The following is a 26,698-nucleotide window of genomic DNA, read 5'->3' on the forward strand; positions in this document are numbered from 1 at the left end:
GCTTCTATATCAAGACAGTCCCACCTCTCAGTGAAAGGAGTTCCACACAGTTCTAGCCTACAGTGAGAACAAGGACCTTCTATTTATTTTCCCCAAACCCAGTGTCAAGTTAGCACTGTCTTCCCCAGACTCTTGGCTTCAATGACCACATGCTCCTGGACCACTTGAAATCAAGTCTAATCCCCAGAGGGGCCCAAAGACCAGCTCTGGGACCTCAGAGGGGCCTCCAGGCATTGGCAGTTCCAAGTTTTGGAGGGCACTCCTTCTTTCCTTTCCTCCACAACGGTACCCTCTCCCCAAGTTAGGCATTGATAAGCTAAACATTCTCCCTCTCTTCACAGAAACAATTCTCAGTGAAGAAGACAATGAAGTTTGGTAGGCTGGGCATGGGATTTGAGAGGACAAGTATCTGGCTGTGACATCTTAGTGCTCAGCTGAGTTTTTATAAGGAGATCATCCTGCTGTGGATTGGGGTGCCAATGTCAGGGGTACTGATAGTATTCTAATGAGCTTGTCCTACAAAAACTATAGGGAAAAGTCACCCCTGGAGGATAAGGGGAAGTGGACTCTTGATCAGTTGTCCAAGGAGGACAGTCTTAGGTGGGTGGAGGGAGAGCCCCCACATCTACTAGAACCTCCTTCCCTTGGATCTGGACCTCATGGAAGGGAGCTCGATATGCACTTAAGAGTAAGGGCAATAGGATGATGTGAGACACAGAATAATGCCCCCTCAAAGATGTCCTAATCCCTGAAACTTTTGAATATATTGCCTTAACGTGGCAAAAAGGGTTTTGCAGATGTGGCTAAGTTAAGGATCTCAAGGTGGTGAGATGATCCTGGATTATGTGGATGGGCCCAATGGAATCACAAGGGCCCTTACACGAGGGCAGAAGAGGCCACAGTCAGATATGCCAATGGAAGCAGAGATCGGAGTGATGAGGCCCCCAGCCAAGGAATGCCAGCGGCCTGTGGACACTGGAAAAAGCAAAAACATAAATTGTCCCCTAGAACTCCCCCAAAGAAGGCAGTCCTGTTGACACCTTAATTTAGTCCACTGACTTCCAACCTCCAGAACTATGAGATCATACTTTTGCATTGTTTCCAGTCACTAAATTTGCACTAATTCGATGCCATGGCAAGGGAGAACTGATCGTATCTGTTATAAAGAAATCAGCTGGAGGCACCTGGGTGGCCCAGTCTGCAGAGCATCTGCCTTTGGTTCGGGTCATGATCTCAGGGTCCTGGGATTGAACCCTTCTTTGGGCTCCCTGCTCAGCGAGGAGTCTGCTTCTCCCTCTCCCTCTGCCCCTGCCCCCTACTTATGCATTCTCTCTCTCATTCTCTCTCTCTCTCTCTCATAAATAAATAAATAAATAAATAAAAATCTTTAAAAAAGAAAAAAGAAAAAAAGAAATTGTCCAAGACACAGAGTAGATCAACAGCATAGCTCTCAAACTCAGCTGTCTGCGAACATGTGCTCTTGCTTAGCCCCCTCGGAGTCCCCCAGAGCCTGTGCACTACAGTAGTGTACCCACAGTGGGCCAGAGAGTTAAAGGGAGCAGCCCCTCAGGAAGTCAGGTGGAGATGGCATTGGTGATTACCAGACACCCACCCCCAACCCCCCACCCCTGCCGGAGGAGGAAGGGACTCACCTGAGAGGTCCAGCCTCTGCTGTCCAACGAGAGCCTCTGGAAACACCCAGCCTGGAGGATTGGCTCTTATTTCATCAGGAAAGGCTGTGGGGGTGTCCCCCCACCCCGACATCCCCTGTAGCACCTGGGAGCCTGCTGCGAGAGTCCTCGGCTCCGAGGCCCCACACAGGGGGCTGCCCACCAGCAGACCTAGGGGATTGTCCAAGTCGCCAAAAGCCTCAAGGGCAAGTGGTAAGGACGCTGCCTCTCCAGAGGGCCAGGCCGGTGGGCCCTGCAGCAGGGCGGAGTCTCCCTGCGGCCTGAGGGGGGCGGGGGGCCCCCTCCCCACTGTCCCGAGTTGTCCCAGCTGTCGGCTGCCCTCTGGCTTCGGCTCTCAGACCCTCCAACAGCCCCTGCTGGGATTATAAAGGTCACATCTCATCTGGGGGCCCTTTGAGGTTGCCCAGAAGCTGTCCAACTCCAGGTGGCCCCTCTGGAGCAGCAGGGGGGGTGCTCCGAGAGCCCCGCCTCCGAGAAAGGGACAGGTCGGTGAGCGACAGGGCGCCCCACCAGAGCCTCTGGCTGGGTCGGCAGAGTCTGGGCCTCCCTTTGCTCCCTCGGACCCGCCCCACGTCCTGGGCTCAGAAGCACCGGCTGAACGGGGCCAGACCTTCTAGACCAAAAAGTGGGACACTCACTGGTGAAAGATACGGTCTGCCAAATGGAGTGTGATTTCGGGATGACCAGCCTTTTTGAGGATGCCACAACCAGCTGAAAGGACAATAGGACAGAATATTTGAGATGTCAAGCGTGGTCCCGCTGCCTAAATCGCCGTGATAAAGCTGCCCACAGCTCTCAAGCCGGCAAAACTCTAGGGGCACAGACCTCGTGTTTCGCTCCTCGCTGGGCCTCAAACCCCTTCGAGCTAGGCATTCGGTAAATGTGGTAAATCGGTAAATCGGGTAAATCCGCCACGGGAGAAAACAACCAGGCCCGGCCGGCCATGCAGAAGGTGCCCCACGTGAGCCCCCTGCTTCCTCTGGTTCTGGTGCTTCCAGTGTTCCTCTGCCCTCACCTGGGGAGACAGGCGGATCCCACCTGGAACCCGCACCCCTCGGCCGGCCAATCCCAGAATGAGCTGGAGGTTCCCGAGCAGCCAGGGCAGCAGCAGCCTCAGGGGAGAGGCTGCTTTGGGGAGCCCGATGGACAGACACTGTGGGGAGGGGGGGACACCCCCCCAGAATGCCACTTGTGAGCCACTGAATTGTCCCTCCAAATAAATGGATCTGCTGAAGTCGTAATCCCCATCGTGACTGCATTTAGAGATGGGCCTGTAAAGAGGCAGTTAAGGGGCGCCTGGCTGGCTCAGTGGGTTAAGCATCTGCCCCTCGGCTCAGGTCATGATCCCAAGGTCCTGGAACAGCCCTGAGTCCCACTCCCTGCTCAGGGGGAGTCTGCTTCTCCCTCTCTCTCTGCCTGCCACTCCCCTACTTGTGTTCTCTCTCTCTCTCTCTCTAATAAATAAAACCCTTAAAAAATAAAGAGGCAGTTAAGTTTAAGTGAGGTCATACGGATGGAGACCTGATTGGATATGACTGGTGTCCTTATAAAAAGAGGAAGAGACATGAGGGGTGGGTGTGTGCACAGAAGGCCGCCCTCTGCAAGCCATGAAGCAAGGCCTCAGGAGAAACCAGCCCCACCAACACCTTGATCTTGGGCTTCCAGCCTCCAAGACCATGAGAAACAAATGCCTGTATCTGAGCCGCCGGGTCTGAGTCTGAGCCGCCGGGTCTGTGGTGATGTGTACAGCAGCCTGAGAGGGGCTGGGACACCACACCAGGTGATGGACGAGGGGGTCAGAGAGAGCGAGGGGTCGTGGGGGAGACACAGGCACAAGTGCCCAGTGGCCTTTGCCAGGGAGCACCCCGTGGGCAGCACAGGTCTAAGCCAGTCCTTGGGACCCAGGCCAGATCCCCGGCCCCGTGGCCACCCAGTGACCACAATATCCATGCAGCCCACACCAGCCTGCTCATAGGTCCATCTGAGTGACTCTCAGCTCAAAGGCCATGGTTCCTGGTTTCTCAAGTTCTGACTCACTGTCCCCCTGACTGGCCTGTGTCTCCCCCAAGTGGCTGTGGCCATGCCCCAGGAATGTGCAGACTCAGGAAAGCGGATGAGGATTCTCAGCTCTTTGCATATTAGGCAAACCCAGCAGGGCCTTACGTCCAGATAATGGGGCTCTGGCTCAAGCATCGCTTCAGCTTGGGGCGGCCGCTTCACTGTCTCGGAAGCCAAGGCCCAGAGACTGGCCTCCAAGGCGACTCAGGGAGTCCCAGGGGAACTCCCTGTCTATGAATGATGCTATCAGATGAGAAATGCCCCCGAGGGAGCTGATGCGGGCCCTGTGGCTGAGATCTGGCACTCCCATGGGAGGGCCTGGCTTACAGAACTTCCCAGGCTACAGTTCAAAGCTGCAGAAGGTGAGGCTGGTCCTTGCCTGGGATACTCTCCAATGCAGAAGCGGCCTCTCTGGAGGCTCCTTGTTCCCTCTCAGAGGTCCTAAAAATAAAGCTCTAAGGACACAGTTATTCTGATCTCAGTGCTAAACAAAGCCCTGGGAAAGAAAGGGGCTCTTGGGTTTCATGGCTGGGGCCATTGGACAAAAGGTGGGGAGCTCAGCACCTATAGATGGACCTTCAGAGTTGAGTGGAAGAGACCAAGACCGACAGCCCAGAGGAGGCGGCAGGGCCATGAGCAGTCCTCCGGGAGGAGGCACAATTCTGCAGCCAGAGCTGGGGAGACCACGGTGGTTGGCCTGCATCTCATCTGGCCCTGGCCCCAGCCCCCAGGCTCCAGGGAGTGAGTGCCTTGTGCATCAGACCCAGGCTGCAACTCCTCTGGAGGGGAAGTCCTGTCCTGACGATCTGGAAGGGCCAATGCTATCCCCAAGCCACCCCCCCCACCCCCCCACCCCCCCACACACACACACAGCAGGCACATCCTCGCCGGCCAGATCAGAGAGGGAGGATACCAACAAACAGAGAAGGGAAAAGCTAGCCACCAAGAGGTCCAGGGAGGGGGTTGAGGGCAGGGACCCTGGCCCTGTGTCTGTGCCTCCTGCGGAAGTCGGCACTGTGCCCTGGACTTAGTAGGCACTCGGTAAATTCTATGATTTGGTTGGCCATTGTGTCCCCCACCCCCACCCAAGGTGGCCTGGGGTGGAGAGAAGACGCGCAGGATAAAGATGTGCGGAGCTGGCGTTTAACTTAGGCCCGTAGAGGGCGCTCGGGGACAAGAGCTGAGTCGGGGGCAGGGGTTTAAAAAGGACAGCTTGGGAGTTCATTCATTCATTCAACATGCATCCGCTGAACACTGAGCGCTGTGAAGGATTCAAAAGGATTGAGATGTGACCCCTGCCCTCAAAGGGTCATCTCAGAAAGGTAAGAGGTAAGCAAACAATCATGTATCATATTTCTCTACTGGTAGCTTCTGTTTGTGAAGTACTGATTAACCTTCACCCACAGTTCCTCTACCCACAACGCTTGTCCCTCTTCCATATCCTCAGGCCTTACCCCGTCTTGCATGCCTTCGCTCAAATGCCTCGGTCTCGGGGAGCCTTCTTGCCCCCCTCATTTTAAAGCCTATGCTGTTCTCGTGGCATTCGTGACCACTCTCCCCTATCTCCCACGGTACCCAAAGCCTTCCCACACCCTACACAGTTACCACATGTACTATCTCCATCATCCATGACCCCGCAGAGCTCCATGAGAGCGGAGGCTGCCTCTGTCGTGCTTATTGAGGGACATGGTGCGTAGGACAAAGTTTCATACACAGTACATACTCAAAAACTACTTTTTAATAAAAGGTGACCATTCTAATCAGCCCCACGTCAACCGAGCAGCCAGGGGTCATGTATTGCTGAGGTTTGGAGGGCTTGGTTGAGGTGGGCATCGTGTGCAGTAGGGGTCTTCTCAGAGGAGGTGACTTTTAAGCTGGCCTTGAAGAATGAAGAGCAGTTCACAAGTGGGAGAAAGTGCACAGGGCTTCAGGCAAAGGGAATGACCTGAGCAAAGGCCCAGAGGCCAGGTCTGCAGGGTGCTAGGTACGCCTGGCAGGTCAGACCCACCTGTTCTCAGCAGGAAGCTGCTGCATTCCCTGGCCAGGGGTGGGGTGGGAGCACGGGAGAAGGGGAGCAGCCACCACCGGGGCCGTGGGGCGGTGGCCAGGCCAGCCCCTGTCCCTGCCCAGGCCATCCCCCAGCCCACATTCCCAGGGCCCGCTTCCTGCTCTTGGAGTGTGTGTCTCCCTTGCCTGTCTTGCTCCTCGGGCTTCCTGACAAGGGGCAACCTCTACCACTCCCATGCGGTTATATCCTCCCTTGTGCTGCTGCCAGCAAGAAACCAACTGCACAGCTCAGAAAACAATCCATCATTTTGTCATAACATTTCCATTTCAAAGGCTTCCTTTCCAAGCATCTCTCTGGCCAAAGCTTCCTCTCATTAGCATGAGAAGAACTGGCAGGCAGTTGAGTGATAGGGGAGGGACAGGGACAGGAAACAGGACTCTGGGCTGAGGCCTCTGCCTGCGTGTGCACCGTGTGCACGGGGCCAGGAGGGACGCTGGGCTGGCCGCACGTGTGCCTGAGTGTGCATGTGCACGTGTGTGTGTGTGTGTGCTCACCACATGTGTGCATGCTCGTGTCTTTGTGAACTCAAGTTTCTCAAAACTTATGATTCATGCTACCTGGTCATAGATTTGCCCGCTCATGTCACAAAGCACAAGCCACCCTTGGGCGCTCCCTCAGTCTCCAGGTGTGCCAGGAACTCCCCGGGGAGCTGAGGACTCAGAGAGGTCCAAGGCCCGTGCTTTCCAGCAGACGCTCGGCAGAGACCCATGTGCAAGTGAGTAACTCCAACAGGAGAAGCCGTTGTGAAGGTGCCTGCCGAGCAAGTCGGAAGCCCGAAGAGAAGCCTGGTGGGGTGCAGTGTCACCTCAGGGGACACTTGAGCTGATCTTGAAGCATGGAGCAACTCACAGGTCAGGGAGAGGGGAAGGCGTAGCTGGGGAAGGGAGCAGCAGGCACAAGGGCCCAGAGGCCTGCGCCCAGAGGGTGGCAGTGGCCAGGGCAGCAGACAGCTGGGCAGACAGCGGCCTCCCTGACCCGGTTCTCCCGGGCACACAGTGCAGGTGGGACAGCGGGCAGGGGGCAGCCCAGCCTCACGGGAACCTGAGCCAGCGTCACAGCCCCCCACGGGCCTCGCCTTGCCCCTCCTCACAGGCACATCCGCGGGCTGACAGCCCTTCCCAGGCCCCTGCAACACCTGGCCGACCCCTCAGAGAGCTGAGCCTGGTACAGAACCCACCCCGGGCCCCTGCCCACCCCACCCCCACCCCCACCCCTGCAGAACCTTAAAACCCCAGAGCCCGCTGGGCCACCTTCTCTCTCCCTCATTGTCCTTCCCCTGGGACAGCAAAGAATGAGGAGTGTTCTAGGCTTAGCAACAGGAGGGAGAAGGTGCAGCGCAGGCCTGAATGCCTGAATGCCTGAATGCCTGAATGCCTGAATGCCTGAATGCCTGAATGCCTGAATGCCGAGAGCAGGGGCGTTAGACCCAAGGGGAGGAGGAAGGCCGGCCGCAGGCAGCGTCTCTTGAGGCCCATCGCCCACCCATCACCGGTTCATTCAGTCGCTGGCTCGGTAACACTGGATGAGCACAGGCCACGAATTCAGCGCCCAAGATGGCAAGACGCAGAGTCGTCCTCGGGGAGCCCAGCCAGTGAGGAAGGTAGACAGGAACCCCATGTGAGACCAGTAAGCGTCACTGAGATTTGCATGCAGCTGAGGTTTGAAGGACAAGTAAAAACTGGACAAAGGGGTTGGGGTGTGGAGAGCTCTGCGGGCAGGCGGCCTCTGCAGCCACGAGAAATCCCGGGAGGGGCTGCCTCACCGCGTGGCCTCCACGCTCTGGGGGCTCTCGGGTCGGGGAGTGCCACTGGTCAAGTGGGCCGGGGGCTGCGGGGGGATGCCCCTCGGTCCAAGTTTCCCATTTATCAAAGTCATCAAGTATAGACTTTCCGGAAATTTGGATGTTTAAAATGCAATTTGCTAAGTGTAAACCACTGAAATATGACACAATTTTTGTGAGCTTGTTTGGCATTTTTTTTAAATCTACAAGAAGCCTAAAAATAATGCAAGTGGCCCAGTTCTGTCTCCTTCTTGGCAAACAGGCAGTATTGGTCTTGGATAAGAAAAGTGAGGCTTAGAGCAGTCACCCAAAGCCAGAACTTGTCCCCTGGCACCATGCTGTCCTCCCTGACCCTGTAAGACCCAAGCATCAAGGCCCTCGCTCTGAACCCCCTCCTGGAGCCGCTGCCCAGCTCACCCCAGGCTCCTCAGCTCACCTGAACCTGCAGCCTGAGTTCTTCTTCCTGCAGGCACTCCCACCCCCCAACCCCACCCCACCCCCGCAGCTCAGCCCTGCTCCTTGCCTACCCAAGGCCACTGGGGGCTCAGCCACAGACCCAGGAAGGCCCTGGGGACAGCACCTCCACTGCCCTGTGCCCCTCACCTTGTTTGTCTTTGCATACAGCCGAGAAGGACCCCAAGAGGAGCCCCCGGGCAGGGTTCCCCAGGACCCCTCAGCAGCTTCTGCTGGAAGCTCCTCCCCCTCTTCTCTTCCTAAAGGACAGTCTCCTTGGTCAAATGTCATGGCCAGATCTGTAGCTTCACGCTCCTTCTCTGGGACTGCTGCTTGCATGACTCACCTGCTCCCCAGCTGTTTGCAGGGCAAGCATGGTCAGGAAGGGGGGGTGGGGGCTAGGTGTGAACCTGGCCCCAGCCACCTTTCCAAGCCTTCTGAGAGTTCAGCCACTATAAAGGTGTAACTTGAAGCCCAATCACAAAATTAGGGGCCAGACTGGCTGTTGTTTGGAAAACAGAAGCCTGATCAATTATGCTGGGAGAGTGCCAAGGGCCGGGGCACAAAGGAAAAGGAAGGAGTGTCAAGGAAGCAAATGTGTGCAGCTCAGCTGAGCACTGTCCAGGGAGCCCGCCAAAGGGGTTCCAAGCACTGAAATCCCCACCCCCAAGAAGCTTGTTTGCTTGACCCCCATGGGGCCTCAAGGTAGCATACCTGGGACAACCTCTGAAATCCACCTGGCCCCCTCTGTTCTAACTCTCTGGTCTGCATTCCCCATGTGGCCTCTCCCCTTCGGAAAGAACTGCAGGGACCTGGGAGCAGGAATGGTCTGTCCACTGACAGCTGTGGACTTAGGAGTCCCCCCTGAGCCCTAGGAGTCCCCTTGAGCGCTAGGGGTCCCCCTGAGCCCTAGGGGTCTCTACTGAGGACTAGGGGTCCCCCTGAGCACTAGGGGTCTTCACTGAGAGCTATAGGGTCCACCCTGAGCACTAGGGTCCTCGCTGAGCCCTAGGGGTCTTCATTGAGCCCTAGGGGGTCCTTCCCTCATTGAGCACTAGAGAGACGTGGCTGGGCAATAGAGGCCCTCAGTGAGAGCTAGGGGTCCCCCCTGAGCGCTAGGGGTCCCCGTTGAGCTCTAAGGGGTCCCCCCCACCCAGCCCAGCACTAAGGATTCCCCCTGAGAGCTAGGAGTCCTCACTGAGCCCTGGCCGCTGCTCTGAGTCACAGCCTCTGAGAGCCCTTGAAGGCGGATCTACCCAGCGGCAGAGCCCCTCTCCATGTGCCGGGAGTCAGGTTCGGAGCATCTAGGATTGAGGACGGAGCTCTCAAGTGTGGTTCTTCCACAAGGTTAATGGCAGCCTCAGGACCCTTAGGCCTTCCCAGATGCCTCCTGCCTATTCCACTGTGTTCTCCAAAATGCCCCGAAGCTCTTTCTTTAATAGACCTAGAGTTTTCCTCTCCCTGGGCCAACATTCTCTTCCCAGCCCCACACCCCAATGCCTTGCTCCCCAGGTACAAGCCTCAACCTGCCAAGGTCTCTCCTACTGCACCCTTTCCCCCAGAAAGATCTCGAGTGGGAGACCAGAAAGGCAAGTCTCGCTTTTACCTGACCTAAGCTTGAAGTGACCAATTCCCTTGCGAAAGTCTCCACCCACCAACGTTTCCCAGCCACGTAGCCCCACTGTGGTCAGAGCCGCGGGACAGTCAGTCCCCACCATCATAACGGCGCAGGGCTTTGGCCCCACAGAAGCCACACTTTGCAGAGATATGGTATTTATTGAACCATGTGCCTGAAAACCTGATCTATAAGTGCACACGTGTGTGTGTTTGTGCACGCACGCATGCATGTTTGGGATATGCATGCGTGGTCCATGGTCAGCAGTGCCATCAGATGGCCTTGGCCAGTCCCAGGCGGTTGTTAACTCTGTCAAAGACGCTGTAATACTCCCGGATGAAGACATCCCCCAGGATCCACAGCTGGGAATCGCCTTCACCCTGGAAGCCACTGGAGCAGAAGCCCATATCCTGGGAAAGGCGAGGCAGAGATACAGCTAGGCCCGAGGCAGGTCACCGTGTCTGACGGTGGGCCTCCCCCTACCACACCCCACAGTCCCTCTCTCAGCTCGTATTTTCTTTCATCCTTGAAATCACCTTCCGAGGGAAGCAGACAAGTATCAGATTCATCCCACTCAAAAGATGAAGAAATTGATAATTCAGAAAATCAAGTGACTTCATGCAAGGTTACTCACTGGGGTCCCCTCACTCCACTCCTCCTCACCTGTCCTCTCTAGCACCCCCCTTCCACTCAGCACCTACTGCCCTGATGACCAGCCAGACCAGGCCCAGGGGCCTGAGGCCTTGCCCGTTGTGTGTACTCAGGGCTGGGTCAAAGCTGAGGCCAGTGGGTGAGGAGGGCTAAGGGCCGGGTCCCGAAGCCCAGGCTACCTACAAAAATCCTGGACGATGCTGCATGCTGCAGGCCTCTGGGCTTAGAAGCTGGAGCGGTGGATGCAGTTCCCACAGGGAGCGGGCTGTGGTCCTGCCAACCCAACCCTCCCTTGGGCTGCGGGGCTCTCTACTTTCATTCTGCCCCGCTTCTCCCAGGATGGAGCTGTATCGGCCATGAGGGAGGCCCACTCAGAAGGGCCAGTTCGTTTACATGCACTTCCTGCATTTTCCCTTGGGGCCCCGCCACTTTACAACTGGCTGACTTGCCAGGAGAGTGGAGGAGTGCTAGGTGGACCCAGGCTTCTTCTCCTGAGAACTCCTACCTGGCTGGTGTAGGCAGACGGGGGCAGTGGGTACTTTCTGCCGTGGATCTCAAAGACCACCGAAGGCATGCTGCCCAGGTTCCCGCAGTTGATGTCAAACTAGACCAGAAGGAGGTCATCTTAGATGGACGGTAGATCTGATGGGGCTGGGTGAGGCCAGAGAAGGGCCAACCCAGGACCCCTTCCTCTGCACTGGAGCCAAGAGGTAGGAGGGCCTGCCCACTCAGAGGACTCTAGGGAGACCCCCAGGCCTCAGAAGAGTTACACTGAGAGGGACCTGCTGTCAGCCAGTGCAGGAACACACCCCAGCTTGAGATAAAGGAGGATGGGCCTCCGAGTTTTCTCCAGGCTCAGCCAGACCTCCCCAGGACCCCGGAGCACTTAGCTGTCAGGGAGGAGGCAAAGAGACCCGTGGGTGGAGGAGGAGCAAGGGGGTATAGCAGAGTCAGGGATGCACGATCCTCCTGGGGGACGGGAGGCCAGACCTCGGCCTCTGCATGAGACACGAGAGCTCTGACAGCAATGATGCGCCAAGCTAAAAGACCACTGTGAAGGCCTCCTGAGAAATCCCAGCCCCTCCAGGGAAATGGGCCAGGCCTCACCATCCCATATTGGTCCTGTGTGGCTCCAATGGCTGACTGGATGTTGAGGATGTCGCTGTTGGGCCCAACCAGCATAGAGGTGCCTGTGTCCAGGATGGCCTGACAGCCACCATCACAGGCCACCACCACACCATTGACAGTAACGCTGCAGAGTGGAAACAGGACAGCCTCGCAGTGCGTCCAGCATGCAGCCCGCCCTCCCTGGCCCTCCCCCCCATCCTCCCCCGCCAGGATCCTCAGGCAGGGAGGAAAGGCTGGACCTTTCCCTTGGGCTCCTTCCTAGAGTCCCCAAAACTTGCTGAGCTCAGAGAAAAGACCTAAAAACATTTACTTCCAAGTCAGTGGCTAAATCAAGGCTGTCCCACCTTCCATGGGACAGAAACTTCAATAGAACAGCAAAGTCATGGGTACATGGGTGGTGGCACAGGCCGTTTAAACATCTGACTCTTGGTTTCAGCTCGGGTTGTGATCTTGGGATCAAGCCCTGAATTGGGCTCCGTGCTGGGCAAGGAGTCTGTTTAAGAGACTCTGCCCCTCCCCCAGCTCACCCCTCAAATAAATAAATAAATCTTTTTTTAAAACCCAGCAAAGTTGTGTGCACTAAGGGGTGAAATGAGTACTGCCCTAGTTGCCTAAAGATCTGGCTTCAAGTCCTCTCCCTGACGTTCACTTGCTGCAGGTCTTGGGCGAGTCACCAACCTGCCCGGACTCGGGCTTCTCAGACACAAGACGGGTATGCTAGCAACTCTTTCCTTGACTTCCTCGAGGGATGGTCACAAGGTTCAGACTTGATGTTAGTAAATTATAAAGTGAGGACACTAGTGTGGAACCCACCCCCTAGGGTTTCAGTGAGGAATGAACGAGAACAGCCCCAATATCAGTCATTGCAATGCCTTCAGGCAGTAGGGCCTGGTCAGTGCCGGGCTCCTATTAGCAGAGCAGCAGGAAACGTCAGTGTCCTCACTGACAAAGGTCACCGGCCTTGGAAGTGTCTAACTCTGAGTCTGATGTGAGAGGCTCATGAGCTCCCAGCGCTCACGGGCTGATCCCGGGCCCTCGCAGCCCCCCACCCGGAGGCGGCTGTGGCGCACTCACCTGTCCACGGTGAACTGCCAGTACTCCTCCACGGTCACGGGCACCCAGTGCAGGGCGCCTGTGTAGTAGGTCGGGTCTATGGCTCCCAGCGTCAGCATGCTCCCCTGGCCATTCCTGAAACCAAGGAAAGGCGTGTTGCGGCATTCTGACCCCCCGGCTTGGCGAGGCTGCCCTGTCGCACCCGCGGGCCTAGCACACGCTGTCCTCCCTGCCTCACCTGGATCACCACCCCGAGCCTCAGCGAAGCTTCCCCCGCCACCCAGCACACCCACCCCCGTTAGACTGGGCTACCCCGTCACCGCCAAGCCTTCCCTGCGCCCCGACCTGCCTGCAGCCCTAAGCATAATTGTGTAATTGCGTGTCGTCTGCCTCGCCTGCTAGAGAGCGGACTCCCAGTCTGCCTTGTTTGCTGACGAAGCCCCGTCTCCTGGCGCAGCACCTGCACAGTCACACCCACCAACACTTCTGGAATGAACGCATGAGTGTACCAGGTGCCCCCTTGCCTGGGTTCCCCTGACCTCGGTTCCCCAGCACCCTCCTTCCCCTGAGGGCAGCGCCCTTCTCTCTATCCTGCCACCTGCCCCTCTGTTCAGCTGAGCAGCACCATCACGGGGCAGGAAGAGAGGGGAGGGAAAAAAAAGAGGAAAGGAGAGGGAGCTCTGGGCTCCAGGTGTGACTTAGGCACCAGTTCAGGGTGATGTCTCCCCCAGGCCTGTTTCCCATGTGGTGAGCGGGGAGGTCGGACTCCTTCGGACCCTAAGAGTCTGTGAATCTCAGTGACGTCCACAATGACTAAGGAGGCCCGGCCCCTTTGGAGAAAAGACGGTAAACGTCCCCACGCAGAGATGGGGTCAGGCTTCATGCTTCAAGTGCCAGAAGTCAAAGTCAGATGTGGGTCGCTGGATTCTGGCTGCAGCAGGGGCTCCGCTGGGGGCTTTGGACAAGGTGTTGGGTCTGGAAGCCTGGGAGGCTCAGTCGGTTAAGCGTCTGCCTTCAGCTCAGGTCATGATCTCAGGGTGCTGGGATGGAGCCCCATATCAGGCTCTCTGCTCAGCGGGGAGGCTGCTTCTCCCTCTATCCTTCTCCTCTGTTTATGATCTCTCTCTTTTTCTCTCTCTCTCAAATAAATAAATAAAATCTTAAAAAAAAAATAAGTTGGGTCTGCCTGGAAACAAGGAGAGGTTTGTTTGGGTTCTGGCCAGCAGGCTTGAGTTGCAGTGTCCCAAAGGGGCTGATATCCCTCAGACCTTGCCAGGCCGTGTAAGTCCACCCTGGCTGGGGATAGCTCCTACCTGGACAAATACACAGAGAACAGGTCTTGGGCCACCAGGTGATTCTGCATCATGTTGTCAAACACAGGCACTGAGTACGGGGAGGCGAGAGAGGGGTAGGCCAGCCCCAGGATGCCATCGAACTCAGAGTAGGTAAAGATGCTGCCAGGCTCCTGAGTGCTCAGGCCCACAGTCTGCTGGGGGTCCACAATGCTGGAGACCTGCAAGGGATGCGAGAGAAGCAGAGTGACCTCCTTGGGCCAGAGGCAGGAAGATCCTGGGGCAGGCCAGTATCCGGGTCAGCCCCTGGGGCCCAGCCCCTGGGGAGCTCGAGAGAGAACACCCTTGTTTCCCAGCCCTGCTCTGTGGTTTTGAGTCCAGTTTTGAGAGGACCCAGGGAAGAGTGAAGACAGCAGTGTTCAAGGTACAGAAGTTGATGGGTGAGCCCAAAGAACGGGGTGGGGTGAGGGATGCTCCGAGGCCCCCTGCCAGCCTGCGGCCCCCTTGGCAGTGGCACAGGGGCCCTTGGCCAGTGAAGAGCTGTGGGCAGCACTGCGGACAGAAAGAACATATACACACTTTGCATCTAAGAGCCCTGGCTATGTGTCCTTGCTCTGTCCTGTGCTGCCTGTGTGACCCTGAACGAGCACCTCTCTGAGCCTCAATCTCCTCACCTGTTAAATGAAATAATAACACCTGCATCTGACAGCAGTGTTGGCCTCTGTTTCACTAATGCTGAACCTGTATCGAGCACTTACTAAATGTTTGGCCGTTGGACGTTAATGGCATGATGCTAAGGAAGTGCTGCCTCCACATCTCTTGTTAATCTGCCCTCGGCCTGGGAAGGCCGATGTGCCCACCAGGCCATTCTGAGCCTGCTTCCACCCAGCCCCTTATAACCAAACCGTCCCCCACTCAGGCAGCCAAAGTGATCTTTGAAAATGGGCGTCCAGTCACGTCACCCCTTGCTACGACCCTCCACAGCCTCCCACCCCACCCCCCACCAGTGTCCTAGAGCACCGTCACCTTCTGATCCTACTTCTCACCCCTCATCTCAGGCTTCTGACCCCTTGCTCACGCTCCCTAACCCCCATCAACCTTTCCCCTCCTCCCATGCCCTGACTTGGCCTCATTGCCGTGTGGGCCCGCTGAGGGGGGCCAGACCCCCATGGCTCTCTCCCCCATCCCTTGCCCAAGGTGGGCACATGAGGGCCACCCGGTGCACCATGGCTCAGGCAGGGGAGTCGCCTTCCTGGGCCCTGTCTGCTGGGCCACCTCAGCCAGTGGTCTGGGACCTCCACGGTCTGGTGCTGACCCCTGGGGAGGCCTGAGCTGGGTGGGCACCTGCTTTGCCAACAGAAGAGGCTGAGGAGAGGGCCGTCAGCTGAGAAGAGCTGTGTGTGTCCCTTTGGGTTCAAAGCAAAAGAGCCTTCAGCCAGACCCAGGAAGAACTCAAGGAAGATGGAAGTGATAAGCACCAGGGGATGCTGCTTGGCTCTTAAGATAATGGCTGAAGAAGGAAAGCAGAAAGCTCATGTGTACTGAGCACTGACTATGTGCCCGTCCCTGTGTTGACTACTTTAGAAGCCACAGAGCTGCAGAAGGGAGAGGAAGCCTTGCTCAGGGGCCACAGATGCTCCCTGACATGAAAGATGCCACTCGATGGCCCTTCTGGGGCAAAGGAGTGAGGTCAAGCCAAGGGCATTGCTCAGAGAGTCGGAAGCATAGGTCTGACACGGAGCGCCCAGCACGGGCTGTGTGACTTGGGGACTTTGGGGAAGTTACCAACTCATGGGACCTTCAATTTCCTCATCTGCACAATGGGGAAAACTACCTCCCTGAGAACTAATTTACAATGAGGTCACACATATGACACCAAAGCGTTCGGTGCTGGCGCGGGCTCGGGATTCTGAACGGACTGTGGCAAGGACAGATGACAAAGGATGGGGAAGAAGGAAACTGGGCATGGAGAAGCCTCTCGGGGGGACTGTGAGGGCTGGCATGGGAAGGAGAGAAGGGAGGAGAAGAGGGTGGATGAGATCCCTCCCAGCATCCCTACCCACCAGGCACCCCAGTCGGGGAGGGGCAGGGCCCCAAAGGGCCTCTCAGCCCCAGCTGGGGAGCAGCCGGCCAGAGCCTGTGTGTCTGGGTGGCAAAGCAGCTAGTGGGGAAGGAAGGGTGAGCGCCGGCTGGCCCAAAGCCCCACTCACAGTGACAGTATCAAGGCCCAGAAAGCCCTGCATGCTGCCCGTGCCGTACTGGATGGACAGGGGCTCATTCAGGTTCTGGAAGGTGGAGGACTTGGCTGGGTCGAAGCGGTGATGGCTTTCTGAAACACAGACCCAGGGTTAGCGAGGCCCATAGATAGTCTCCTTGCCCCTGACGGCGCCGGCCAGGGCTGAGACCTCACTAGGCCTTGTAAGAATATGGTCTAAATACCAACCCTTCCTGCTGAAAATAAGCAACGCATTCTCTCTTGATCCCCCACGTTTAGTAAAGAAAATTATTCTTTGCTGCTCAGCCCACCTCTCTGAACCCAGTGCTACCTGTGTAGCTGCCAAACAAAACAAGAAAGAAAACAAGCTGTCCCTGTGGTTTCCATAGACATTTTACTCTTACCAGCTCTGTAACCTTAGGCAAGAGCCTTTTCTTCTCTCAACTTTGCTTCCTTCTCTGGTAAAGGGAGATAAAAAGAGCACCAATCTCCCAGGATTATTGAAGAAATCAATTATTAATAAGCATCAAATAAAATCATTTACATGTATTGAACATCGACTCATCATTAGTAACGGATCCTGGCCCTCTATTCCCCCAGCACCCGCTGGCATACCATACGTAGTCCCATTTTATAGGAAGGAAACCCAAAGACTCAGGAGGGTCAGCGGCTTGCCTGGGCTCCTCATAAAGACTAAATAAGTAAATACCAGGGCGCCTGGGTGGCTCAGTCAGTTGAGCGTCTGCTTTGGCTCAGGTCATGACCTGGAGTCCCTGGGCTCCAGCCCCACGGCAGGCAGCGGGCTCTCTGCTCAGTGGGGAGTCTGCTTCTCCCTCTCCCTCTGTCCCCTCTCCCCTGCTCGCTTGTGCTCTGTTCTTTCTCTTGTACTCTCTCTCTTTCTCAAATGAATAAAATAAATAAATAAATAGCCTAAGTGCCCCTAATTTCTAGCTGGCGCTTTATGCATTAAGCCCCTGATTTGCACCCCTTCTCCATCTGTGGGCAGTTGGAAGGGGTGAGCGAGGAGATGGGACACATTCAGGAGGCTGGAAATGTCAAAGCAAGCTCTCCTGTACCCACGTTCTCCCCAGCACCCCACAGCTCGAGTGGTGGCCAGAATGCAAGCAAAGCCTCTCCCTGTTTCCAGCAGACCCAACGCCTTGTCCAAAGCCCCCAGCGGAGCCCCTGCTGCAGCCAGAATCCAGCGACCCACATCTGACTTTGGCTTCTGGCACTTGAAGCGTGAAGCCTGACCCCATCTCTGCGTGGGGCGTTTACCATCCTTTCTCCAAAGAGGCCGGGCCTCCTCAGTCATTGTGGACGTCACTGAGATTCACGGACTCTTAGGCTCCGAGGGAGTTCAACCTCCCCCCTCACCACACGGGCAGCAGAGTCCTGGGCTCTGGGCCTGGGGGCTGCCAGGGAGCTCACTCACGGCAGGCAGTACTCTTGCAGTAGACAGAGGGCACCCAGAGGTCGGAGGAGCCGGTGTCAAACACCACGGTGAATTCCTGGGGTGGGGTCCCAATGGAGATCCTCCCGAAGTACTGACACTGGGGACAGATAGCAGTGTGGCAGGCGGGAAGGACAGCAAAGGGATAAGGATCAATGCTTGGCACAGAGCAAAGGAGAAGGGGGGGAATGAGGATCGCTGGGGAGGGTCCTCCCAACCCCCCCCACCCCACCACCCAGGGCTTCTGACCCGCTTCGCTTGCCTGCCCCTCCCACAAGCACTACAACCACGGCTCCCTCAGCCTCAGAGGCAGACATTAGATCAAAACATAAGCCCTTCCTGGTAGAAAGACTGGGACCCCCCCAGCCCCTGGCAGGGACTCAGAGATGGGGCACCAGTGAGGTACAGACCCCAAGTCCCGACCCAAGCTGTCCCTGCCATGCCTCCTTGCCCACCTCCCCATGTCAGAACTAGGGTTGGAGCGGGGGTGAGCATGACCTAGTGAGGGAAGGAGCACAGGAGAGACAAGGCTGCCTGTCTACTGCCGGAGTGACAGATGAGGGGGCGACAGGCTCCAGAGAGGAAGAGGCCACATCCCTGTCGGGTCCTGGGTGGCCGCAGATGGGCACTGGTGCCCCATCCCTGCTGGGCCCAGACTAAGACATGGGTCCCCCGGGCTGGAAAAGCCAGGCATGTGGTGCACAGGGGAGCAGATTATGTGCCCCCAGGGATGTCGTCTGCAGGTCGCCTGAGCTCAGACCCTGCTGGCGGTGACATTCAGAGCCTTGCCTTTGCTGGGTCTGCTGGCCCAGTGCAGAGCTGCCTGAGGGGCATGGGGGCGGCCTCCACAGCCCACGGGGCTCCATGAATCCTAGAAGAGGAAAGAGGCAGGGGCCGGGGGGTCCCCCTCACACAGAGAGAGCAGAGCCACTTACGTCCAGGTAGTTGGCCAAGGGCTCGCTGGCCACCTTCTCTAAATTTGAGTACTTCCTGCTGATGGCATATGGGTGTTTCTTCAGGAAGTCCTCTAGGAGCCCATGCTCCTTCAGGGCCTTTCTCAGCGACTTGCCTTTGTGCAGAGGGACCCTGAGGAGACGGGGAAGAGTTCATGATGCTGGTGGGCTTCTCCTCAGGGCTGCCGGCCTCCGAGAGGTGCCCAGAAGTGCCGCAATTCGGTGCTCCCCCTTACTAACCACAATGCACTCTGACAGTCCCTAGTCCTTTCTCTTTTCATTAAGTTGGTGGAGATTTAATTTAATTGATAGCCTACTAATGAGTTTTGCAACTCCGAGGTCTGAGAGATACAATAGCATTCCTTCAGGTCTCTGAATCCTTGCAGCCTGCCTCCTGCAGGCCGGACACCGTGTGGGCACAGGGGTACGGTATCTGCCGTCTGGGAGCACTCGGCCTGGAGAGGGGTGGCGTCCCCCCGACGCTGCTCCATGCTGTGGAAACGCTCCCTCCTTGTGGCCCCTGTGACCGGCTCTCTGGGTAGCGTGAAAATTCTTCAAAGGGTCTCAGGACAGAGTGTGGTCCTCGGGAGCTTCTAACAGAGTTTAGATGTTGGACAGTGGAAGCAAATCAACGGAAGAGAATCGAGAGGGAAACCAGCGGAGGCTTTCTGGATCCAGCTCTGTAGGCTGTGGCACCCTGGGTAGCCCCTCAAAGCCCTCTGAGCTCCAGCTTCACCTCTGCAAAATGGGCAACCTCCTTCCTTTCCAGCCCCTCTCTAGCCCTGCTTTTGACCAAGCTTGTAGCTTCACCTCTTTGGTGCCTAGCGCCCCCTCCTGTAGGTTGAAGGAATGTAGGCTGCCGATCCCGCATGTCCCCCCAGTTCCAAGGGCCATGCGGTCCTCCTCCTCCATGGGGCTGACTGAAGGACAAGTGGAGACCGCAGCTATGAACGTGCTTGGAGAGCGATCAAATGGCAGCAGCTGTAAAACCCTCAAAGAAAATGGGTGTTCTCGTGGGGTTCACACCCCAGACGGGTCCCCTATGGAGCAGCCCTGCATGTGATTTATGGGCTCTCCTCCGGTGCCTTTCTTCTCCAGCCCTCAAGTGTGACTTCAGCCAGGACCCAACAGAAATAAAAGGTCCTTGAGACATTTCCCAGCCTTTGTGTCCGATGATAGAAGAAGACACAGCCCGAAAGGAAGGAGACTCCCAGAACCAATCCTACAGCCACCCTTTCCTGTGTCCCCATGTCCAGGCCCCTCTGTGTTCTGCTTGCTTGGCTCCTGCTCCTGCTCAGCTCAGGATCCACTCGTGGGATGCCTGGGACTCCCACAGAGGTAGCCGCCTCTCTGCTGCGCTGCTGTGTCCAGCACAGGGCCCCAGGGAGCCTCCCTCAGAGGGATGCTGGCCCACTTCCCAGCCAAGAGCTAGGAAGTCCCATCACCATGGAAACCATGCTCCGCTGGTGCTGCCCTCAGTCCCTGCACTGAGACCACCCAATGCCTGGCACTCAACAGAACTTCAGTTTCAAGACCATAAGGAGCTCTGACTGGTCAAAGACACCCTGGTCCCTTTTGAGGGATCCAGCTTCCCAGGGATGGATTCAGGTCTCCCCAGGCTCAGGGCTTGAGGAGCCACTTGGGCTCGAGCCTGGGAACCGGAAATAGCATGATTTTGTGGCAAGAGCATAGGTCCCCTTGGGACCAAGACCCAACTCCTCCAGCATGAACCATGGGCCTTGGGCAGCTCAGGGACCCTCCCTAAACAACAGCTTCCTCATCTGTAAAATGCAAACAATAATGTCTACCTAATCCAGGAGGATTAGTGGCACCTAGTAGCAAGCAGCTCCAGAAATATCAGTTACAGGGTGCCTGGCTGAGTCAGTCGGCAGAGGATGTGACTCTTGATCTCTGGGTCGTGAGTTCGAGCCCCATGATGGGTATAGAGATTACTTTTTTAAAAAATCATTTAAAAAATTATCAAAAAAGGAAATATCAGTTATTAATTTTGGAGCAGAAATTGGGAATCTCACCCAGAGGACTTTATTTTGGTTGAGAAACGCATACATAGCTCTTATCGTGTGCCAAGCACTGTGCAAAGCATTTTACAAACACCCACTCGTGCACTCCTCATGACTAGCCTGTAAGATGGATGCTTTCTGTTATCCTAATTTCACAGTGGAAGAGGAAACAGGGCACAGATAGTCAGGTTAGTGATGCAGGTGGGTATCAAACCACAGGCAGTCTGACTCTAGAAGCCATGCCCTTAATATCCCAGGCTGCCCATCTTACCCTGTGTTCTTGTTCACCGCCCCCGCCCCCCTGCAGTGGCAGGAGCACACTTAGAGGGAAAGGTCCCAAATGCAAAGGCAGGATTGACCGAGTGCGTTTCCTGGGGACCTGCAGCATGGCCTCTGAAGATTCCGGGGGGGCGACTGTGGGACGCCAGGAGAGAGACCCACCCAGAGCAGGTGCGAGTGATGCCCTTTCCCTTCCCTGGGGCCTGACACCCACCTGGTGACCCCACTGCCCTGGGAGAGGGCGAGGACTGCAAGTAGCACCACGAGACACCTCATCCTGGACACCGCGGGCTGGCCACTGCTGGAGCCAGTACTCATCCCCACAGCTTTTATAGAGGGTACAGGGTTCTCTCTGGCTGGAAGCCCGGGCTACAGAGATGACCCCCTGACTTGGGGCTGCTCTGCAAACACATTAAGATAGCAGCCAGAGTACCCAATACCCACTGTGATAAGGGCCACAAAGTCCACCACTGCAAGGACTTCAAAGCTGAAGCGTACACGTGCTTGATCTTTAGGCTGAGAAATGTCACATAGGCCTCCCTGACCTGATTTCCCCTCCAGACATGTCTACTTGAGCTAACGCAGTGGGATCACCGCCAGAAACCTGTCTCATGTTCCATCTTAGGGTCTGTAACGAGGTCTCTTCGCAGCAGACCCCCCTCCTACCTTAGCTGCCTCTCCTCCCTGGGCCTGAACTCCCAGGGAGCCAGCAGCCTGCCCTGTCCAGGGATCTCCAGCTCAGTCCGCCCAGCCCCACATGCCAGGGAGCAGTCAGTCTACTCCCAAGGCAGAGAGTGCTCCTTCAATCTGTCACCCCAGGCTAAGAGACCTTAGCAAGCCCAAGACCTCTGCACTGTGCAGGCTGTGTCCCCTGGTTCCTGTGAGAAGGGTGTTGGGAAGGTGAGGGGTAGATGCTGGATCCCAGGAGCTGCTGCATGGGGGTGCTGGCGAGGGTGAAGAGGGAAGGCAGATGTGTGCCACACACACGGAGGGAGGAAGAGATGCTGTGGTGATCAGATTTAGGCAGCAGATGAGGCCAAGAGCGGGCACCCTAGTCCCACACAGATGTCTAAGATGAGCTTCTCAGAGCGCACATGCAGGGCTTTGTGATGAGCATAGCACCCCGCCACCACCCTAGAGAGAATTAGGGCAAAAAGGGACACAAAGACTCAGCCACAGAATGGGTGGAGAGGGAAGGCTGTGAGCTGGAAAGTAAGGATCAAAGCAGGAACATGCAGGGGCTCTGGGGCCACAGGTGTGCAGGAGCCTGTGGTGCCGACACCCTGCAGGACAGTCGTCAGGGAGGCAAGGGAGTGGCCCAGAGAGGGCAGGCTTGGTAGCCAACGAGGCAGGCATGCAGTGGGCCCGGGACACAGGGCACGCTGAGAGGGACAGCCCCAGAATGTCCCGTGTTTGACTGGAGGGCTTCGGGAGGCCCAGCAGCAGGGGAACTGAGAGCTTGATGGCGGGAGTGAGGAAGACAGCCAGCTGTGAGCCTTCCCTTGGCAAGGCCCTGCCCAGCCACCCACATCCCTCCTCAAAGGCCTGTGTGTCCTGCCCAGCGGCCCCGCATCTGGGTGGTCTTCCCTCCCCCACACCAGCACGGAGCAGGAGAGCAGGACGCCTAGGAGATGATCACTAAATGCTTGGTTAAGCAAACGAGCTCGTGAACGGTCTTCCCACCCCTCTCGGGGCACAGCAGGGCCATGCCTTTCTTATGAGCTGCAGATGACGAGATGGAGACTTGGAGAGGTGGATGGACTTGCCCCTGAAGAAGTTTAAATGGCCACAAGACCCCTGGTCTGTCACACTCCACACGGCCCCACAGGGCCCGGCATGCTATGGGAATTTCACGAGTTTGCAATAGCAAGTCTGGAGCAGGTCTGCTTCTGGCTCACTCCTGCCGACCCCTGCAGACCCCTGGGGACAGCCGTGCCTGTGCACGATATCTGGGGCCGGACCCTCCGGGGTCAACAACACCAGCATTGTGGTACCCTGCTCCACGCCACCCGGGGCCCAGCCCCACCCAGCAGCTCAGGGCCGGGAGAATCAGGCTCAGCCATCCGTCTCACTGGAAGGTGACCCTCAAAGCCAAAAACTAAAGATCCCTTAGCCCTGGTTGCTCTGTGTTTACTCACGAGATTGACATCATTCTAACAGCATTCACGCGCATGCTATCGGGAGCGCTGCCCCAGATTGCACAGAGCATTGGAACTGCTTATCCACGGGGGCAGGCCAAGAATCACAAAAAGCTTTTAGAAAAAACTATGATAAGATTTCATCACTGGCTACCCAGTACCAGGCGAGGACAACTTCCCTTGGTCTAGATTCTTTGTGCCTGGGGACGGACTCACAAAAATGGCAAAACAAAATCAGGGCCTGGGGACAAGCTATCCTGGGTAACCAACCCCCTGTGATCTCCACTCAGACATAAGCAGCAACAAAGTCGGTTCAACTCAGTATCTTGAGCATCTTCTACGTGCTCACAATGGCCACAGAGGTATGGAGCTGGTGTCATCTCCATGCCTGGGGAGCCCACAGTCAGGTGGGGAAAGATTTGATCCCATATGTGACCCTGCTGTGATAAGCAGTAGAGGGAGAAATCCAAAGGGACATACATCTCCCCCTGCAAGCAGCCAGTTGACAGGGGAGCGTGGTTTCTGGAAAGTACAGATGTGACTATCCTGGGCCTCAATCCTGGGCCTGCCATGTGGTGGTGTGGCCTTGAGCAAGTCCCTTAATTTCTGGGCGCCTCAGTTTTCTTTTCTGATACTGAGATGTTCATGTTAGGATCAAAGACAGACAGTCCATGTGTTGGGATTTCTGTGAGTCATAAATGACTGCTGTTACCTGACCTTGGCCAAGTCACTCCCAGCCTCGAATGTGCAGGTCACAAGCTCATGGAGCAGGTCTGAATCTCAGGTATGTACAAAGCATCAGTTCTTTTCCTGTTAGAGAAATCAACTGAATTTCTGCGTTGTCCCTCCAGGCGGAGGGGGCAAATTAATCAGTCATTTTTGCATAGTGCTGCAGAGGTGCCTCTGCACACATGACTCCCCAGCATGCCGAGTTTCCAGGACGTGCCCGGTGGTCTTTCCTCACCCCTGCCTGGGCCCCTGCTGCCTCCATGCCCAACCTGGGCCAGTCTAGCCTTCTGGAGGCGGCCTCATACTCCCTGAGACAGGCCACACAGTCACTCCTCTCTGGTCTTGCCACCCCTCTGGGCCACCACCCGGAAGCAGGTCCCAGGTCCTCGCCACTTAGGACCCGCCTGTCTCCCCCACCTCTTCCTTCTACACCCTCCGAGGAGCCCTAAGTTCCCCTAAAGCCCTAGGCTTCAGGCAACGACATCCTGACCTGGAAGTCCTACAGGTCGCCTCTGCTTTCTTTTTTTTTTTTTTTTTCCGCCTCTGCTTTCTGCTCTCAGTACATCTTCACAGAGGCAAAAAAAAAAAAAAAAGAAAAGAAAAAAGGAGCAGTGTTGGCTTTTCCTCTTCTGAGGAAAAGAGAAAGGAGAAAATGAGAGGATTTTTTTTAAGATTTTATTTATTTATTCATGAGAGACACAGAGAGAAAGGCAGAGACACAGGCAGAGGGAGAAGCAGACTCCCTGCAGGGAACCCAATTGGGACTTGATCCCAGGACCCCGGGATCACGCCCTGGGCTGAAGGGAGATGCTCAACCGCTGAGCCACCCGGGTACCTCAGTGAGAGAATTTTTAAAAAATCATTAATCAGTATCTCCAACCAAGTATCATTCAGCCATACTACTATAACAGGTATCATGTGATTACCTAGTGCCCGACACTATGTGTCAGCCCTTAAAAATGCCTCCACAGATGAGTGGGCAGGAGCTTAGGAAAGCTCACTGACCTTCCAAGTCACTCAGCTGATAACAAATGGATCTGAGATGCAAACTTGGGTCTTGATTCTTGACTGCACAGGCTCTCAGTTGAACACATGACTCTCACAGCACCAAAGCTCTGCACATCAGCAAAGAGGATCACACTGTGTCCACACTTGACAAGTCTCAGGCTGAAGATGAAGGGGTCTTGGGGTCTTTAATGCAGGACTCAGGGACAGCAAAGGCTCAACTGGGAGCGACCTTGAGAGGGTAGAGACCTGGAAAATGCATCAGAAGGCTGCCCTGCCCATTTGTAAAATCTCCCCACCCTTATCCCTTCCTGCCCCCAAGTGATCTCTATGAATGATATACTAGCCTGTCCACCACCCTGGTCAGCAGAACTTTTGGGGAAGAATCGCTCCCAGCTTCCAAAATTCACTCTACTAGTTCACAGTAGACACCCTAAGCCATGGAAACCTGTGTCCAATGCATCATGGAATTGCCAGGTCCTCATGGGAGAAGGGTAGGGAGGGGATCCTGCCCTGCACACAGGAGAGCACATTATTAGTTATGGGAAACCGCAACAGGCAAGCCCATCTAGCCTCCCGAAAGGGGCTGGAAGGAAAAGGAACGAGTCAAGGTGGTCCCCACAGCGCTGGTGAAGGACTGGGCACTCGGCCAAATCCCATCTCTAGATCACTGTGTCCCGCATCTTGAAACCATATTTTGCTTTATAAATACAGTTTTAAGGAATCACTAGGTATTTAGGGAGGAGGACATGATCAAAATTTTAAGTAATAGTATTGTATTGATGTCAATTCCTTGGCTTTGATATTTGTACTGATTCTTATTTTAATAATTATAAGAAAATGTCCTTGATCTGGGGGACATACTGAAGTAAAGGAGTATTGTGTCTGTAAGTTCTAACAGAGTTTCTAACAGATCGGAAAATATACAGAGAGAGAGAAGAGAATAAAGCAAATGTGGCGAGGTGTCAACATTTGTGGTGTCTGGGGGAAGGTATGCAGGAATTCTTTGTACTGTTTCTGTATGTCGGAAATTATTTTAAATAAACGGGTTTTTTTTAATGGCGATTACTCACACAACCTCCCCAAAGAAAGTCCATATTTATCAGTTTGACACTTGTCATCCAGCACTTCCAGAAGGAAGAGGATGGAAACCAAACAGCATCAGAACCAGCTACTCAAGCAGCCCAGGGCCCTGCTCCAGGGAAAGCCCTTCAGCTGAGGCTGCGGGGACATGGGGGCACAGCCAGCCCTAAATCCCACCTCGGGCTGTTTTTAACTGGAAAGGTGCAAAGATGAAGAAAGTAGAATGGGAGATAGGAAGAATGGGATGGGAAGGTTCTCTGGTAGAAATCAGGGCTTTCCCAATGGTGTCTGCACCTCCACATGGTGCTCATGCATCATGACCGAGCAAGGTGGTGCTCAAATGGGACACTGAACATGGACCTGGGGACCACAAGGCCACTGCAGGACAATGAAACAGAATCACAGTGTCACGTATCATGAGACCATGAATGTTTTGCCTTATAAATACAGTTTTAAGGAATCACTAAATAGTTGGGGAGGAGGACATGATCAAAATTTCAATTTCAAAAACTTTATGACATTGGATTCGGCAATGATTGCTTGTATATGACACCAAAAGCATAGGCAACAAAAGAAACAAAATAGATATGTTAGACTCTGCCAAAGCTAAAAACTTGTGCATCAAAGGACACTGGTAGAGTGACTACAGGTAGAGTGTCACTACCAGTCTACTGGTAGAGTGACAATGCAACTCACAAGATGGGAGAAAATATTTGCAAATCAAATATCTGATAAGGGCCTCATAGCTGGAATATACAAAGAGTTCCTACAAGTGAACAACACACATGCAAAACAAGTAGTCCAATTACAAAAGGGGCAAAGGACTTAAACAGACATTTCTTCAAAGAACATGTACTGATGGTCAACAGGCACATGAAAGGATGCTCAATGTCATTCTTCACTTGGGAAATGCAGATCAAACCACTATGAAATATCTGCTCACACTCATTAGGATGGCTGCTATCAAAAAAAAGAAAGAAAGAAAATAATAAATGTTGGCAATAGTGTGGAGAAACTGAAACTGTTGTGTACT

At 55.4% G+C, this 26,698-nt stretch overlaps 1 protein-coding gene across 1 annotated transcript; it reads right to left on the reverse strand.

The window, feature by feature from the left end:
* Positions 1 to 9,806: 9,806 nt before the first annotated feature.
* LOC112679084 (chymosin-like) lies at positions 9,807 to 21,005 on the reverse strand. Its single transcript, XM_025478559.3, has 9 exons — positions 20,925 to 21,005; positions 18,393 to 18,543; positions 17,440 to 17,557; positions 16,000 to 16,118; positions 13,811 to 14,010; positions 12,519 to 12,632; positions 11,424 to 11,568; positions 10,822 to 10,920; positions 9,807 to 10,075 (listed from the first exon to the last, which is right to left on the reverse strand). The coding sequence occupies exons 1-9, from the start codon at positions 20,984 to 20,986 to the stop codon at positions 9,938 to 9,940; spliced, it is 1,146 nt and encodes a 381-aa protein (XP_025334344.3). The 5' UTR covers positions 20,987 to 21,005; the 3' UTR covers positions 9,807 to 9,937.
* Between the last annotated feature and the right edge of the window lie 5,693 nt (positions 21,006 to 26,698).

Source organism: Canis lupus, chromosome 6 (assembly GCF_003254725.2).
Source record: "Canis lupus dingo isolate Sandy chromosome 6, ASM325472v2, whole genome shotgun sequence".
Classification (NCBI taxonomy): domain Eukaryota; kingdom Metazoa; phylum Chordata; class Mammalia; order Carnivora; family Canidae; genus Canis; species Canis lupus.

What these genes read in the sequence shown, in the direction of transcription:
- LOC112679084 (XM_025478559.3), bottom strand. Translation starts at nt 20,986, where the DNA reads ATGAGGTGTCTCGTGGTGCTACTTGCAGTCCTCGCCCTCTCCCAGGGC. An exon ending in TGGGCCTTGATACTGTCACT is followed by an intron (nt 14,011 to 15,999) that starts GTGAGTGGGGCT and finishes CATCCCTTGCAG; the next exon opens with GTCTCCAGCATTGTGGACCC. An exon ending in TTCTCTGTGTATTTGTCCAG is followed by an intron (nt 12,633 to 13,810) that starts GTAGGAGCTATC and finishes CCTTGGTTTCAG; the next exon opens with GAATGGCCAGGGGAGCATGC.